Below are 16,671 nucleotides of genomic sequence, written 5' to 3'. Positions count from 1 at the left end.
GCGCTGTGGCTCACGCCTGTAATCCTAGCTCTTGGGAGGCCGAGGCGGGCGGATTGCTCAAGGTCAGGAGTTCGAAACCGGCCTGAGCAAGAGCGAGACCCCGTCTCTACTATAAATAGAAAGAAATTAATTGGCCAACTGATATATATATAAAAAATTAGCCGGGCATGGTGGCGCATGCCTGTAGTCCCAGCTACCCGGGAGGCTGAGGCAGAAGGATCACTCGAGCCCAGGAGATTGAGGTTGCTGTGAGCTAGGCTGACGCCACGGCACTCACTCTAGCCTGGGCAACAAAGCGAGACTCTGTCTCCAAAAAAAAAAAAAAAAAAAAAAAAAGGTATTTCTTGGTATTATCCAGTATTTTGGCTGGTTCTCATAAGAAAGGTTGATCTGAAAAGTTAAAAGCTTGCCTGCTCTGGATTAGGCTTTGGCTAAAAATACAAAAATGAAGTATAATAAATTTTTTAAAAGCTTGCCAAGTGCAGTTTGAGGAGCTTGCGGAAAATGAAGGTTCTCAGGTGTCACCCCAGACATACTGGATCAAAGTCCAACAATGAGGTCTTGCCCTCTGTGTCCTGTCAAGCCTTCCAGATGACTCTGATGGACTGTAAGGTTTGAGAACCATGTACCTAGCCCCCATGGGTACTAGTGAGAGAAGCCTAAGGCAGCATCACAGCAAATAGATTCAAGGCATTCATAGGAAGCCGTGCGAGGTAGGATGATGGAGGAACTGAGAGGTCTGAGTATCTGGTACAGCCAACCTGGGGAAGAATACGCAAAAAGAAGGGCTGATGTTCTAGAACAGAGGTTGGCAAACCTTTCCTGTAAAGGGCTACACAGTAAACAGGCTTTGTGGGCCATATGGTCTCTGTCACGACTACTCAACTCAGCTGTTATAGAACAAAAGCAGCCATAATCAATATATAAATGAATATGGCTATGTTCCAATATGATTTTATCCTCAAACAGGTGGCAGGCCAGATCTGGCCACGGGGCAGTAGCTGACTGACCCCTGTTCTATCAGAATGACTTACTCGGTGGATCGCTGTGTAAGCAGCAGACACCCCTTTTTCTTATTTAGAACTTGATATGGCAGGAACTGCTCTGGGAAGCACAGGGTGGAAAACCAGAACCTACCTGCAGTTCCCCCTTTACTCAAAGTGGACCTTCAGGCTCTTCCGCAGAATACATTCTAATGCCATTTAAGTAGAACACTCTAGCGTCTGGGCTTGGGGCCACGTAGACATTGCTCTTGAATGAATAGATAACTCTTCCTGAACCAGTCTGGGTCTATGACTGAGGCATGGAAGCAGGGGGAGCCAGCCTGAGATCAGGCCTGTCCCCAGCCATGCTGGACCTGAGGGCAAGGGAGAGTATCGTTTGCTCCAGGGCATGGTCTCTTTCTCTGTAGGTTCCAGCCAGCCTGCCAAGGCCAGCGTAAATATCTGGAGGATGAGTCACCAGTCAGGCACCTTCCCTGCGCCCTGTGGCCAGAAGGCATGCCAGGTCCTCAAAGACCGGAACATCTGCATCCAGGTACTGGTGATGATACAGCACTTGCAAAGGCGCGTGGATGAGCACCTCAAGCAGCTGCCGACGACCAGGCAGAGGCTACACCTGGCAAAACAGAAGCAGGCTCAGTCTACCCATGAGCAGGAAGCCCTCCTGGACCACTTAATACGCCAGATGGTCAACTTCCTAAAGTCTAGGGCCACGGGTGGCCTGGAGCAACAAGTGTCTCTCCTTTCCCTGGAGTGTAGGGGCAATGTCAGAAGTGCACAGAGGGCCCAGTCATCCAGACAGCCTGGCCAGCTAGTTCTTCAGTGGAGTGACATTGAACCTGCCTTTGTCAGCCATGACCTTTCTAACCGTGGGTCTGAAATCTGTGTCTTATACCACTCAAGCTTCCAGGACTACAATGCCTACCAAGGAGACAAGTACCAGGAAGACAAGAACACCTTGGTGAGAATGGGGGGGGGGGGCATCCTCAAAGGCCACAGTCACTTGGATTTACTCAATCCTGTGCCAAGTTCTATGTTTTTTCTTTACAGCCCTGTGAAATGGCTACTGTTGTCCTCCTATGGATGAGGGTATAGTCACAGGAAAAGGTAGCATGCTCCAGAAAATTGAAGAACTCTTCCCACCCTCCAGCTGTCCTAAACCCAAGCTCTTAACCACCCAAGCCCTTAATCGCTGTTGGTCACAGTGGTGAGCTTGCCCTGGTGGAACTCAGTGTAGCCAAGAGTGTAGTCAACCATAGGAACAGTCTTTCCAAGAGCATGAAAGAGGTGCCCACTGCAGGTGGTCTGGGAAGTACTTAAATTCAGAATCAGCCAGACATGTGGTGGTCCCCCAGGAAGGTGGGAAGGGCTTGGAGTGACTGGATAAAGGAAGCCCATGTGGCAAGCAGTGGATTTACCCTAAGCGATAGGGAATTGACAAAAGACTTCTAGCAAAGAGGGTTCATAGCCACAGGACAGAGGACAACACTGGCTTTACCTTCCCCTTCTGCTCCCATCCAAAACATGTGTGGTCAATGGCCATCAACTTTTCTGGAGGCTGAGTCGGGCATTTCCATTGGCCTCTGAGGGACTGCACCTCTTCCAGTAACTTGGAGGGTCTTACGTGCAAGGGGAAGTAGCATAGATGGATACCAGGTGGGGAAGTAGCATAGATGGGTACCAGTGTCCAGGCTCTGGGGTCAGGTAGATAGAGTTCTACCCTTCACCCAAGGTCACATGCCTAGCAGATCATTCAACTTGTTAAAACTTCACTCCTTAAGTCAGGGATCATATGGAACCTTTTGTCAGGAGTAAAGGCAACTCTCACAAAACACTTAGTCTAGTGTCTGGCACATAATAACTCAATAACTGGTAGATGGAACATAATATAACTATTACATATCTATGTGCCTCTAAAGGGGTGAATTTGTAAGATTTTGTGGAAAGTTCCATAACACTTAAAAGTGTCAAATGTGGATCCAATTGCTTGATGGGGCAGTGAGATCTCCATTTGAACCAATCCAAGATGAGTACTTATCGGCATGTTTAAAAAGGGGTCCATGTAGGGTGGGGAAGGAGGACTGATCTCAGATTCCTTCTATCCTCAGGGCTTCATTAACCTTGGTACCAGTGAGAACAAGCTTTGCATTGATCTGATCACTGAAAGGGTAAGCCACGTTCTGGGCAGTGCTGGGACCTATCCCATCCAGGCCTAGTCCCCCTAGAATGTTCCTCAGCATGTGGTAGATACAGGGGTGAGATATGGGAGTTTGGGAAAGGGACTAGAAAGGTAGCTTCTAGAATGGCATGTCTAACCTCTCGGCCTTGCTGACCGTGTCCAGAGGTGTTCTCTGGTTGGGTATATGGTAGGTAGGCTGCCAGGAGAGCCTCCAGATTGGGGAGATTGTTGAGCATTTCCTTTTGTAATCTGTGACAAGAAGGTGGCCTCCACTGATTAAAAAGCATGCAGTATGTTTACCCATTTCCCTTCTGGAAGGCCACATAGGTGGAGGGCAAAACTCATGCACAGAATAGGAGTAGGATGAGGCCTCTTGGTCTTCCCTGGTCTGCCTGCCTTCACGTTCTGTCTGTCAACAGTTGGGTCAGAGTGACATGAACTGCATTGAAGACGTCCTTCTGCAGTACCCCGATTGGAGAGGGCAGCCATTGTAAGTGACCCTCCAGATCTAGAGTCTCCTGGTCCGTACGCATCTGCCTGTATCCAAGGGGAGGACCAAAGGCACCAGATTGTTGGTTGGCTATCTCCCTATTTCTTGGGATAATAACTTCTAAAAAATGCCTCCAGCAAAAGCTCAGGAGGCAGCCTGGTATAGTAGAAATTGCATTATCCTATAATTCAAAAGGTCTGGGTTATTACCTCACTTATCCCTGACCTAGGGAGTTATAGCCTTAGTCAATAGCTCTAAAAAATGAAGTTGAACTGGGCAGCAAAAACCCCTTGTAGTTTGGACAACTCTGCCCTTTGAAAAAGACTTAAGTCTAGACCATGAATGAAGGAGGTCTAGGCACCACAAGGTCTCTGGGTCTGTTCGCAGCCTGCGGGAAGAAGTGGCCCGGTTCCTGACCTACTACTGCAAGGCACCTGCCCAACTTGATCCAGAAAATGTGAGTCAGTTTCCCAGCCTTGCTGCCACCCTGGAGGACTGTAGTCCCTAAAAACCTGTCTCGGAACAGGGAGAACCAGTAGAGACCCTCAGGGCTAGGACAGAGCACAGACCAATGGCGCCCAGCTGAGTGGGCTCCAGCTGCCTGTCCCTCCCAGGGGAAGGGAGACAGAGTGGCTACACCTTCTTACGTGGATGTTAGCTTGAACTCTGCCTCTTGTGTGCTGTCTTCAGGTGGTGGTTCTCAATGGCTGCTGCTCTGTCTTCTCTGCGCTGGCCATGGTTCTGTGTGATCCCGGTGGTAAGTCAGTGGGCTCTGCTTTCCTGCCCAGTGGAATACTGGCACATGAGCAGCAGCACACGGGCACAGGGCTTTGGGGAAGAACATCCTGACTCAAGGTCTTTTCCCCAGAGTGCTGGGACTTCTCCTACACTGACTTCTCCTTCTACCTCACTGGCGTCTGCCCCTGAGCCCTCCTCTTTCTCCTCCTACACTCAACTGGCTCCTGCCCCTACACCTTCCTGTGAGAGCAAGGGATTTGGACTCCCCCTTTCATATGGAAGAGAAACATATAGTCCTCAGGGAGTTATGCCCCAAGAGCGATGACCACGGGAGCCAATCTATCACGTTAACAGCTGGGCTTTGGGATTCAATCATATGATAGAGTCCTGGCAATGGCATAGATGACCTACTAAAAAGACTAAAAGGTTACCAAAAAGGCTAACTAGTTCTGGACCAAACAAGGCTGAAAAGGCTGTCCTCAGTCTCCCTCTTAACAGTGCCCAAGCAAGAGGCTTAGATCTTAAAGACCTCTGGTTGCATGGAAGGAAGTGGCCAAGATTGGCCCCTTTTACTCAAGGGAGTGGTTCCTTGCTTAGCTCATGGATTAGGCCAAATGGATGGGGAGACAAGAACATATAGATCACCAGGTCCACTAAGTGGCACTCTCCTTGTGCATGGACCCTGATCTCTCATATTTGCCCTGGAGCAGATGAGACTTTCCTAATGACCAGTTCTCCATCTGCCAGTGAGCCTCGCTTGATTTGTGTCCTGGATTTTGAGCAATATTCCTTTTCCTCCTTTAGCATACCCCCAAAGAAACTAAAGTTTTGTTCCACAAATAATGTCTATAAGAATAGACAACTTTTATAGAGCCTGAGCCCAAGACATTAATCTCTAGGTACGTGGGATTGCCAACACTGACCTTCTCTGTGGGTAGCTTTGCTGCTAGTCTGGGGGGCCTGGCAGGTTCTGATTGAGACCCTGGACTGACAATGTTGTCTCCCTGTCCTTCCAGAGGCCTTTCTGGTCCCTACTCCCTTCTATGGTGGCTTTGCCTTTAGCTCCCACCTGTATGCGAAAGTCGAGCTGCTTCCCGTTCACCTGGAGAGCAAGGTGAGAAGGGGGCCATATCCCTGCTCAGTTTGCTTAAGTGATGGAATGTTCTAGGGGGCACTTTGAAGATATAAGGAGCCTTGCTTTCTACCCATATAAGGAATGGTGGGATAAAGGTAAAAATCAGCGTTAGATTGCATATGGGACTGGTACCCTGGTACGAAGGCAAAGAATTGTCTGGGGTTCAAGGGAATAAGAAATCAATGCTTTTAAAAGCTTTCCAGATAGGCAGTTCTCAGATATTGGTTCTCTTACAGATCACTGAGGCAAACACCCATCCTTTCCAGCTCACTGTGGACAAACTGGAGCACACCCTACTTCAAGCCAGGTTTATGGTAAGGAGGGAACCCTGTTTTCAGGGTGACCACTCCCAGTACAAAAAGGGGTTGAGTGTTGAGAGTCCTGTGTAACTTGCTCACCAAGGCATGGTGGGCTGTCTTTAGCCAGAAGAAAGAGTGATCCAGGGGCCATGTCTTTCCAGGAGTCCTAGGCCCTATGGGGACACCATGGCAGCCCCAGACTTCTTGCTCCCCCTTCCCCCTGGGCAGTATGGTACTTGCTGCTTCAAGATCCCATCTAGGCCTTAGTAGGTGCCAAACATTGGGTGTCCTGACTCATAAAGTGTCCTTGGATGAATTTGAGATAGATGTGTTCAATCAGTTATATTTGGATCCTTTTTAGGACAAAAAGGTCAGAGGCCTCGTGCTGACCAATCCTCAGAATCCTCTGGGTGATGTCTACTCCCGAGAGTCACTGAAGGAATACCTGGAATTTGCCAAGAGGTATGAGTTCCACCCCTTAAGGCTAGATGATGTTTGTAAAAAGGGTTCCCATCACTTATAGTCAAGAAGCCAGAAATTTACCCTAAATATTCTTAGAGTTATACACAACTAACTGAAATTGAAAGAAAATGCATCCACATGCTTAACACTTAAACTTTCTTGCCATTTCCTTTCTAGCCTCTGCCCATGAACAGACATTTATAAAAGTCAAAATATAGTTTTGTTGGTTTTCTACTTAAGACATAAGCATTTTCTCCAGCACCCATTTCCCAAACTACTTGGGCTGAAGATACTCTCAGGCTCCATGGGATGAAGATATGTTCCTGTAGAACTTTCTTATCCCATTCCTAAGAATGCTAATATCAGTTACCTCTGGAATCCTGAAACAGCCTATTAGTTAAGGCAGATAAACTTCCATTTTCCAGAAGAAACAGACTTATTCAAATTTCATGCCTCATTTACGGCATGGGGACGGGGGGAAGCATGCTGGAGGTCGTGGGCTAGAATTGGTTAAAAGCAGGTTTGGACCCCAGCTCTAGCGCCTGCTGTCTGGGGGAATTGAGTTCTCGTCTCAGAGCCTTAGTTTCTTCATCGGTGAAATGGAGATGACGGTACTGCTGTCTCAGAGGATTGTTGGTAGAATGAGATGATGCATGTAAGCACTTGGCCCACTTGGTGGCTTGATTCAGACCCTGGGTGGGAGTTTCTGACTGTACCAGACAAGCCCTCTGGGACACCAGCCTCTTCCCGTTGCTCTCTGCTGGATAGTTGCAAGATTAGATACATTCTCATTCTTTTGGGTCCTATTCCTTTTCAATCCAGGTCTAAATGTACTGGTGTGCTACCTCCTACCTTACTGTGCCCCTTAGACAGTAAGAGTATCTGATCTATGTCCAGATGAGACCATAAAAGAGTTAAAATTAGATGTTAGATGATGATATCCTTCTTTCGCCCAACCTACAGAAATGACCTACATGTGATCATAGATGAGATTTACATGCTGTCTGTGTTTGATGAATCTATCACATTCCACAGTGTTCTGAGCATGGAAAGGTGAGTTGGTCCCAGCTGGAGTAGGGAATGAGAACCACAAGCTTCTTGCTTTGCAGGTGAGTTCACGTGACATAAATATAACTGACTTAGGTGCTGGAAACTGAGTTCAGTGCCAACAGGGGCTATGAATATGAGCAAAGCATCATCTTTCCTCCCAAGTGTCTCCTAGTGTAAAATGCCATTGTATATACAAGATAACATGAGGGCAAGGTAGAAAGCATATTGTCAAAGATCAAGATAAAGCCCCACAGAAGGTCAGGGTGGGAACTTCCATGATGAGTAGAGCACAGAGAAAGAATAAAAACAAGGAAGCTCTTTCCTAAGGGAGCCAGTATTTAGCCATGGAGGGTAGGATTCCAGCACTCAGAGCAAGGGAAAGAGTAGCTTCACCAAAGGTGGGGCAGTAATGTTCTAGAAATGGTGGGTAGCCCACATCTAAAGAGCTGACTGCCAAGAAAGGTGGCTTTGGGCCAGCCGTAGGAGAGCCACAGGCCAGGCTAAAGTTTCCAGACTTCAGTGGGCACTCAGGAGCTGTTCCATCTAGCTCTTCAGGGATACCTCATGTTGACTTCCTGCCTTAACTAGGATAACCTTGACCATTGGGCCCTGTAGACCCTGCTATCTAGGAAGAACCTCAAGTCTACTTTTCCCTTATAGACCCCAAGTCTTCATCCTTCAAATATTCCTCCATAATCTTGGGTCCTCCTCTCCCCCATTTATTCTCTAGGTTGCCTGATCCCAACAGGACCCATGTGATCTGGGGTACCAGTAAGGTGAGCCCCAGCTGCCTGTCCTTGGGTGGAGAAGGAAGGGGAGCCGACAATAAAAGGCAGACCAACCAGATGTTCCCTCCCTTCTCTTCTTGTAGGATTTCGGCATCTCTGGCTTCCGGTTTGGTGCTCTATACACCCACAGCAAGGAGGTGGCCTCTGCCGTGGGCTCCTTTGGCTACCTCCACAGTATCTCTGGCATTACCCAGCACAAATTGTGTCAGCTGCTCCGGGACAGAGGTACCAAGCTCCATCCCAGGCCAGCATCTTGACCAGACCTCATGACCACAGGGAACTTCTGGATTTGCTGGGGCCTCAGGCATGCCCTCAATACACTGAGACCCTATCCACTGTCTCAGGTTTAACCATGGCAGGATGTGAAGTTTGAAGGAGGGCAGGATACAGCTCAAATAGTATAGTAGGGTGTAGATAGAAGATGGAGGTGCTATTCAAAAACACAGAATGGGCTTTAATTTCTGGATGTTGGGGAGCTTGTGCCCTGCCTGGAAAGGGGATAGTCAATCTTACTCCAAGACCTGGAGGTAAGAACCTCAGAAATCAGTCTTTATGTGAATATGTATTTTCCCTCCCTAATGCCTCACTTGCTTCAGGCAAACATTACAAAGAAACACCCTGATTCTTCTAATATACCTTAACATCATCCTCCGAGGTGTCCAAAGGAGAGCTGCCATATTGGTGGGTTGGTGTGGCTAGACCTGTGGCACCTCGGTTCATCTTCCCCCTTGGATCAAGCGAATGCTGGCTTCAGGGGACTCCCCCCTTTAAGGTCTTGGCCTATGCTTAGAAGAGGCCCCCTTTAACTCCCTGTAATAGAACAGATACCAGGCTGGCAGGTTTAGATTAATAACTAGGATATAGCAAAACAAACTGTCATTAGATTAACTGGCTTAGAAAACAATTTGTGTTTAGTTCTGAGTAGGAAAGGAGGTAAATAGGAGAAGTCCAACAGAATGCTTCCCTATCTGGTGCCAGGCCCTTTGATATTTGGCAGAAACCAGATCTCAGCCCCGTCGACACCGGTTCTCAACCTTGGATATACAGGAGGGTTCCCCAGGGAGCTTAAATACTGATTCGTGGGTACCATAACCAAAGATTCTGGTTTAGATAATCTAGGGGTTATCAGGCCTTCTAAAAGATCCCCAAGTGGCTCTACATTGTGCTGCAAAGGCTGAGAGCAAGTGGGCTAAGTGCGTCACCATTGGATATACCTAGCTTCCTCCAAGTCCCTTGTGTGAGGTTAGAAGGCAGGAAGTAAGAGTAGCTGTGAGTACCTGCTACTTGCCTGGTTGACAACAGCAGCATTAACCCTCTTTGGGGGATATCCTGACTTCTTGCCTTGGCTATTAATATATGAACTCAAAGGAAGTGTTCTTACTGGGCTGTTTAAAAAAACCCTATGTCTCTACCAGATAAGAGGGGTATGTTGGGTGTGGATGCCATCAGCTCAAATATAATACAGCGTTAGAAATAGCTTACATGAAGCCCAGATGGGGAACATTTGGGAAGGAACCTGCTGGCAGGTCTCTGCCACAAGATCTGTGACAGCTGTCTTCCTCCACCCACCCAGAATGGATTGACACAATATACCTGCCTACAAATCACTTCCGGCTCCAGAAGGCTCATGCGTACATCACTAACACGCTGCAGAGCTTGAGAATCCCCTTTCTCTGTCGTGGATCTGGCCTCTATATCTGGATCAACTTGAAAAAGGTGTGTTCTGGGAAGGAGGACAGGTATTCTTAGGCAGACTTGCCAAATGGGTCTTGGACTCAGCTCTGCTTCTTTGGCCTCTCTTAGTACCTGAATCCATGTACGTTTGAGGAAGAACGGCTCCTCCATCGCCGCTTCCTGGACAACAAGCTGATGCTGTCCTGTGGCAAAGCCTACATGTGCAAGGAGCCTGGTTGGTTCCGCCTCGTCTTTGCAGACAGGCCCCTCCGGCTAAAACTAGGTGAGTGGGGCTGACCTCCCAATCCTGGTGTTCTTTAAAAACACCCAGTCATCTCGTCTATAACTGAATACAGGAATCTTTGTTTGCCTTTAGCAGTGCCAGACCTTCTATACCACCTGTTTCCATTTTCATCTTTAAGCTTCTTTGTATACTGACTTGTATCTCAAGCACCCATCCATTCATTGTACCTTCTGAGTATCTGTTCTGTGACTGCCATTGAGTGAGGCATCGGGACCATGAGCTAACAAGAAGTGGTACTCTGTCCTTGTGAAGCTGGCAGTCTGGTAGGTGAGATGGATGGGTAGTTGACCATGGAAGTCATTGTATGTCATGCTATAGAGTTTAGATCCTCCTCCTGAAGGTTATGGAAAACACAGCATTCATTCTAACAACTATCCATCCCACTAGATGCTAGACACTGTTCTATCTGCTGGGAATATAGCAGTGAATCATTCTCGTGAAGGTTTATGTTGCAGAAATCTTTTGGGCTATTCTTCTGTGCAAAGAACAGACTGAGTGAAGAAGACACTAGAGGCATATAGAAATCTTAGAGGCCAAGGCCATAAGCCAGGATACAGGATTTGACATGAGATATTGAGGTATCTGGCAATGAAATTCAAGAAAGAACCATCAGGGATGTAACAGACTTGGAAATCCATCCCAAAGATGGAAGGCTGAAGTTAAGGATCTCTGAACAAGAGGCTCTGGTGGTCGACCATGCTCCTGGGTATGTCTGGCACCTGCCTGCAAACTCATTATATCTTTATTTCTCTTTGTCCCTATCTGGCCCCTGTAGCCATCCTTCGGTTCTGTGAGGTGCTAGAGGAGCAGAAGCAGGATTGGAAAGAGAAGCAACTGGCAGATGCAATGAAGGAGTAGGCCATCTGCCACCCCAACCAGCAGCTCCAGCCTGTCACTTGCTCAGGAAGCCACTGGGTCTCTGGTCCAGAAGGCTGGAGTGTTGACCTAGTGCTGCAACTGAGCAAACGGTGGGCACCTTCAGGAACAGTCTGACCTCACCTGGTCATCAACCTCCTTCAGCTGAACATCTGCTATCTTTGGAAGCTTTGCATCTTTTTAGTCTTTGCTTGTCACTGTGTATGCAAAATGTTTTTATTGGGGTTGGGGTTTATTTTATATTCAATATCTAATAAATTCCATATTCTCTTAAATTCCAGGTCTGTTTTATTTCTTCAGATTCTTTGTAATCATTTTTGGAAGCAATGATTTTCTGTTCTTACTTTTAAATTCTAAGGCAGGTTATATGTGAAAAATAGTCTGGGGTAGGCCGGGAAACGGAAGAAGTGACTTCCTAACTGAGGGAGCACTTTCCAGGCATTGGATGCAGTGTTCCATAGCATCCTTATGAAGTCACACCCACCTAAGTGGCAGGGTGGGGGTGCAATTGTGGGTATTCCTGCTTCCAAATACCAGAGTTCTTCCCACTTTTGCCTTTCCAAAAGGCATTTAAACTGAATCTGACAAGCTTTGGTATCTGAGTCTGGTCAAGCTGCTATTATAAAATCCCATAGACAGGGTGGCCTATAAACAATAAAATTATTTCTCACAAGTTCTGGAGGCTGGAAAGTCCGGGATCAAGGCCTTGGCAGATCTGGTGTCTGAGGGCTCGTTGCCTCACTTTAACCTCACGTGGGGAAAAGGGTGAGAAGTCTTCCTCTGTCTTCAAGACCTCCTCCTACCATCGCCTTGGGGGTTAGAATTGCAACATATTTGGGGGACACATGCACTCAGTGCATAGCATCTGGGGTCTTCCATTTCCACCTCTCGTGTTTTCAGCCATTCAGATCACACCCACCCGCAAGTTTCTCTGCAAAGCCCTTGCCTATCTGAGCACGGCTGCTGTGACATGGGCAGAGCAGGGACTGCCACCGTTTTATAGATGATGACAGAGCTTGCGGTACCAACTGACTTTGGCTAGTTACTCTCGCTCCTGGGTCCGGGTTTGGTTCTTATTCTCCAATGACAATTCTTTTTTTAAATTAACAAATTTCAAGGTGGTACTTCCTTTTTTTTTTGTACCAGACAAGGTTCTTTGGGACCAGAAGAGAGGCAAAAGAAGGGAACCAGAGATGCTCTTGGGATATCTGTAATGGAAGCTAACAATCTCATTGACATTGTCCCCTGGATGGAAGGAATCCTGCCTTCTGCAGAAGGGACAGGCTATTTCTATTTTCTTCTCCACTCAGGATCTGGATGGTAGAATGTCAAGCCAAGTGCAGGCCTTAGACTGAGTAAATAAACCTGAAACATATGACCTCAGGGGGGAGGGGGAGTTCAACTAAGAATTCAATGTTTGTATTGTATATGTGAGTTTTTTTCTTTTTTAAAAAACCAGGAGACAATAACAAATGTCTGCATCTCAGGCTTATGGGTGGTGTCTTGGTATTTATTTAAGAGGGTGAGATGATCCTGAAGTACTTCACTGTGGAGGTATTCATGCATGCTTTGTAAACTGGGGAAGGTATCAGAAGATCTGATATACATATATGTGTTTGTTGGAGTCAAAAGCTTTGAGACACATTTTCAGATAGTGTGTCAGATCTCCTGGTTCTGACTCAGATTGGCCAAGTTACAATCCAAATGGCAGCAAAGCCTCCTTGAAGGTGGCTATACGTGTGCCTGGCACTAGTTATTTTAAAAGGCATAATTTATATGCAATAAAATACGCAGATCTTAAGTGTATGTACCATTTAAGTTTTAAATTTGCATTTTAGTAACCCACACCATAATCAAGGTATAGAGCATTTCCATCACTCCAGAAAATTCTTTCTTGCCCATTCCCAGCCAATCCCTGCTCCATGCTCCCCTAAGGATTAGTTTGCCAGTTTTAGAACTCTGATACAGAGAAGTCTTCTGTGCCCAGCTGCTTTCATTTAGCATAAAAATTCATCATGTTGTCACATATATAAGTCGTTTAGCCTCTTTATTACTGAGGAGTATTTTATTGCATGAATATGTCACAACTTGTTTATCCACTTACCTGTCAAGATATTTGTGTTTCCAGTTTTTGGCCATTATGAACAAAAGTTATAAACATTTGCACACAAGCGTTTTTTCTGGTCACATATTTCCATTTCCCTCAGGTATATATCCAGGAGTGGATTTTTTGGATCATAGGTAGATATGCACTTAATTTCCAAGTAGATTTCTAAAGTGTTTATATTATTTCACACTCCTACCAGCAATGTATGAAAGTTCAGGGCACCTCACATTCTTGTCAACATGTGGCGATGTCAATCTCTTTTAAATTTAAGTCCTTCTGGTAAGTGTATAGATTTCATTCTTTTAATTTACAAATTAAGTCATATCTGATGACTAATGATAGACCTCTTCTCATGTGTTTATTGGCCATTCATATCTTCTTGTGTGTGTAGTAATATATCTGACACTTTTTGCCCATTTAAAAAATTGAGTGTTTCTTTTTTTGCCTTATGAGTTTTTTATGTTCTTGATGCAAGCCTTTTGTCAGATGTATTGCAAGCATTTTCTCCCAATCCATGACTTATTTCATTTTCTTAATAGCAGAAATTTTGGTTTGAGATAAAGGAAAGAGAAGTTTATTAATTTGCTGGCAACCGAGGAGGGCAGTGAACTAGGGTCTCAAACACTGCCACCCTGGCTTTAAGCAGAAATACAGAGCTTTTTAAAAGGGGGGGGGTTTGGGCAGTTGGGCTCAGGTCTATGTGACCACTGTCAATGTCGTGGCTTTGGGCTATTGGTGTTTAACTATAATTGATGGTTTCGGTGGACCTTATCTCCAGTGATGGCAGTCTTGTGACCCTTGTCCAGGCAATTCTGTTGAACCATCTCCTGTAGTTTAAGATACTAGAAAAGAAACAGCGAAGAACATTTTCCTGCCCCTTTGGGGGCAAGGAATGTAGGTTTTAATTCCCCAAAAGGGTGGGGGTCTTAGACAACTTGTAAAACATTTCCTTGCCCTTTTCTCCACCTTTATCTCTGTTACACAATGGCTGGTTTTATATATATATATATATATTTTTTTTTTCCCCTACCACAGTTGGCCACCTTGTGGCCCTTTATTAATTTTATTAATTTCAATAGCAGTAATCAGAGTATCAGCTTTTATACCAGTTCCCCAAGCTCTGTCCTGTACGGCAAAGTGGAGAGGAAGGACCAAGTGATGCCTGCACCTGCAGTGGAGGTCAGAGGAGGAAGCCCAAGCTTAAGGAACCTGATTCTTTTATGATGAGCAGTAAGCCTGCCTGAGCTTTAGCCCTGAAGGAGGCATTATCTTTATGCCAAACAAACTTACCATTTGGTCTGAAGGGAGACACCATTGCTATCATCCAAGGCTGTTTGCTGTATATATTAATACATATCCTTGGAAAGATAGCCTAGAACAAAGGCAGTCAGTGCCTCTGCTTGTTGGACAGCCAGAAGTGTGAAAGATTTATGAAGAAACATCTCCCAACAGTATCCTACCTCCCTGCTAAATTCACTTTTTAACTCTGGTATTAATAGTTTTGGGGGATTTCTTTGAATTTTCAACATACACAGTCACATTGTGAATAAAGAGTATTTTCCTTCTTTTCAATATCTTTGTCTTTTCTAATTGCATTGCCCAGAACCTCTAGCATAATATTGAATAAAAATGATGGGGGAGGACATCCTTGCCTTGCTACCAATCTTAACAGGATTGGGTTCAGTCTTTTCTCTCTTAAGTGTAATGTTACTGTTATTTTTATCCTACGCTTTGACAGAAGTTTCCTTCTACAACTAGTTTGCTGGGAGTTTTACTATGAATGGGGGTTGAATTTTGTTAGATGCTTTTATCTGCATCTATAGAGATGGAGTTTTTCTCTTTTGATTATCAATGTGGTAAATTGATTTTTATCAAAATGATTAAGCCAACTTTACATCCCTGCAGTAAAACCCCCTTTTGCCATGATGTATCCTCCTTTTATATATCATTGAATTTGGTTTGATATTTTAAGAATTTTATATTCATGAGGGACATTGTTGTATAATTTTCATTTTTTGGAATGCATTGTTGGTTGTGGTATCATGGTTAATATTGGCTTCATAAATGTTTAGGGAAGTGTTCCTTTCTCAATTTCTTGGAGTTTGTGTCAAAACAAATTTTTTTTAATCTTTAAATATTTGGTAGAATTCAGCCATAAAGCCATCTGGACCTGGAAGGTTTTTTTTTTGTTTTTTTTTTTTTTATTGAGACAGAGTCTCGCTTTGTTGCCCAGGCTAGAGTGAGTGCCGTGGCGTCAGCCTAGCTCATATCAACCTCAAACTCCTGGGCTCAAGCAATCCTGGTGCCTCAGCCTCCCAAGTAGCTGGGACTACAGGCATGCGCCACCATGCCCGGCTAATTTTTTCTATATATATTAGTTGGCCAATTAATTTGTTTCTATTTATAGTAGACACGGGGTCTCGCTCTCGCTCAGGCTGGTTTCCAACTCCTGACCTTCATTCAGCAATCCGCCTGCCTCAGCCTCCCATGGAAGGTTTTTTTGTAGGAAGGTTTTCACTTATAAATTCAATTTCCATAACAGATATAGAACTATTCAAGTTTTCTATTTCTTGCCTCAGTTTTGGTAATTTGTGTCTTTCAATAAAATTTGTCTATTTCATCTAAGTTTAATTATTGACATAATTTTTTTATTCCCTTATCTTTTTAATATCCTTTTTCTTCCCTAATAGTGAAATGAGGTTTTATGACCAATCTAAATGTGTATCAATTATATTGACCTTTTCAAATAATCAACTTTTGGTTTCATATATTTTCTTTACTGTTTCTCTCTTCTCTATTTCCACTATTACCTTTATTTCCTTCTATTTCCTTTGAGTTTAATTCATTCTTTTTTCTAGATTCTTATTATGAAAGCATAAATCATTCATTTTAAGCTGTTCTTTTTGAATATAAGCATTTAAAGCTATTCATTTCTCTCTAAGCATCGCTTTAGCTATTAATATATCCTATAAATTTTGATGCTGGTTTTTTATGATGAATTCAAAATACTTTGATTTTCCTTGTAAGTTCTTTTAAAAATATAGTTTATTTAGCATTTGTTACTTTGGTTCTAAAAATCTAGGGATTGTTCAACTTTCTTTGTTAATGATTTCTACTTCGATTTCTTAATGACTGGAGAACATACTCTGTAATTTCAATCCTTTGAAATTTATTGAGACTTGTTTATGGCCAGATTTGTTTACAGCATATGGTCTGTCTCAGTCAGTGTTTCATGTGCACTTGACAAGAAGTGTATTCTGCAGTATTGGGTATGGTGTTCTATAAACATCAATCATGTTAAATTGTTTTATAATGTTTAAATCTTCTGATCCCCAGCACCTTTTTTTTTTTTAGCCCAAGTGTCTTTTGATCTATTTATTTTATCTACTACTGAGAGAAGGGTGTTAAATTTTCCAACTATAATTGTGGATTTGTCTATTTCTCTCTTTAGTTCTGTCAGTTTCTGCTTAGTGTATTTTGAAGCCTTGCTATCATCGGCATAAACTATTAAGATTGTCATCTTAATGATCATTTTATCATTATAAAGGCCTGTTTTTATTTTTGGTAA

General features: G+C 44.4%; 1 protein-coding gene across 1 annotated transcript; it reads left to right on the top strand.

Annotated features, from left to right (window-relative positions):
- The first annotated feature begins 1,452 nt into the window (after positions 1-1,452).
- ACCSL (1-aminocyclopropane-1-carboxylate synthase homolog (inactive) like) lies at positions 1,453-11,155 on the top strand. The gene is made up of 14 exons (XM_012790490.2): positions 1,453-1,962; positions 3,110-3,169; positions 3,600-3,670; positions 4,058-4,127; positions 4,361-4,427; positions 5,425-5,522; positions 5,780-5,857; positions 6,204-6,304; positions 7,268-7,357; positions 8,085-8,130; positions 8,226-8,367; positions 9,716-9,858; positions 9,946-10,099; positions 10,896-11,155. Exons 1-14 carry the CDS (start codon positions 1,453-1,455, stop codon positions 10,976-10,978), a joined length of 1,713 nt encoding a protein of 570 aa, XP_012645944.2. The 3' UTR covers positions 10,979-11,155.
- The last annotated feature ends 5,516 nt before the right edge of the window (positions 11,156-16,671 follow it).

This window comes from Microcebus murinus, chromosome 4 (genome assembly GCF_040939455.1).
Source record: "Microcebus murinus isolate Inina chromosome 4, M.murinus_Inina_mat1.0, whole genome shotgun sequence".
NCBI classification, from domain to species: domain Eukaryota; kingdom Metazoa; phylum Chordata; class Mammalia; order Primates; family Cheirogaleidae; genus Microcebus; species Microcebus murinus.
This window is presented reverse-complemented; position numbering and strand designations above follow the sequence as displayed.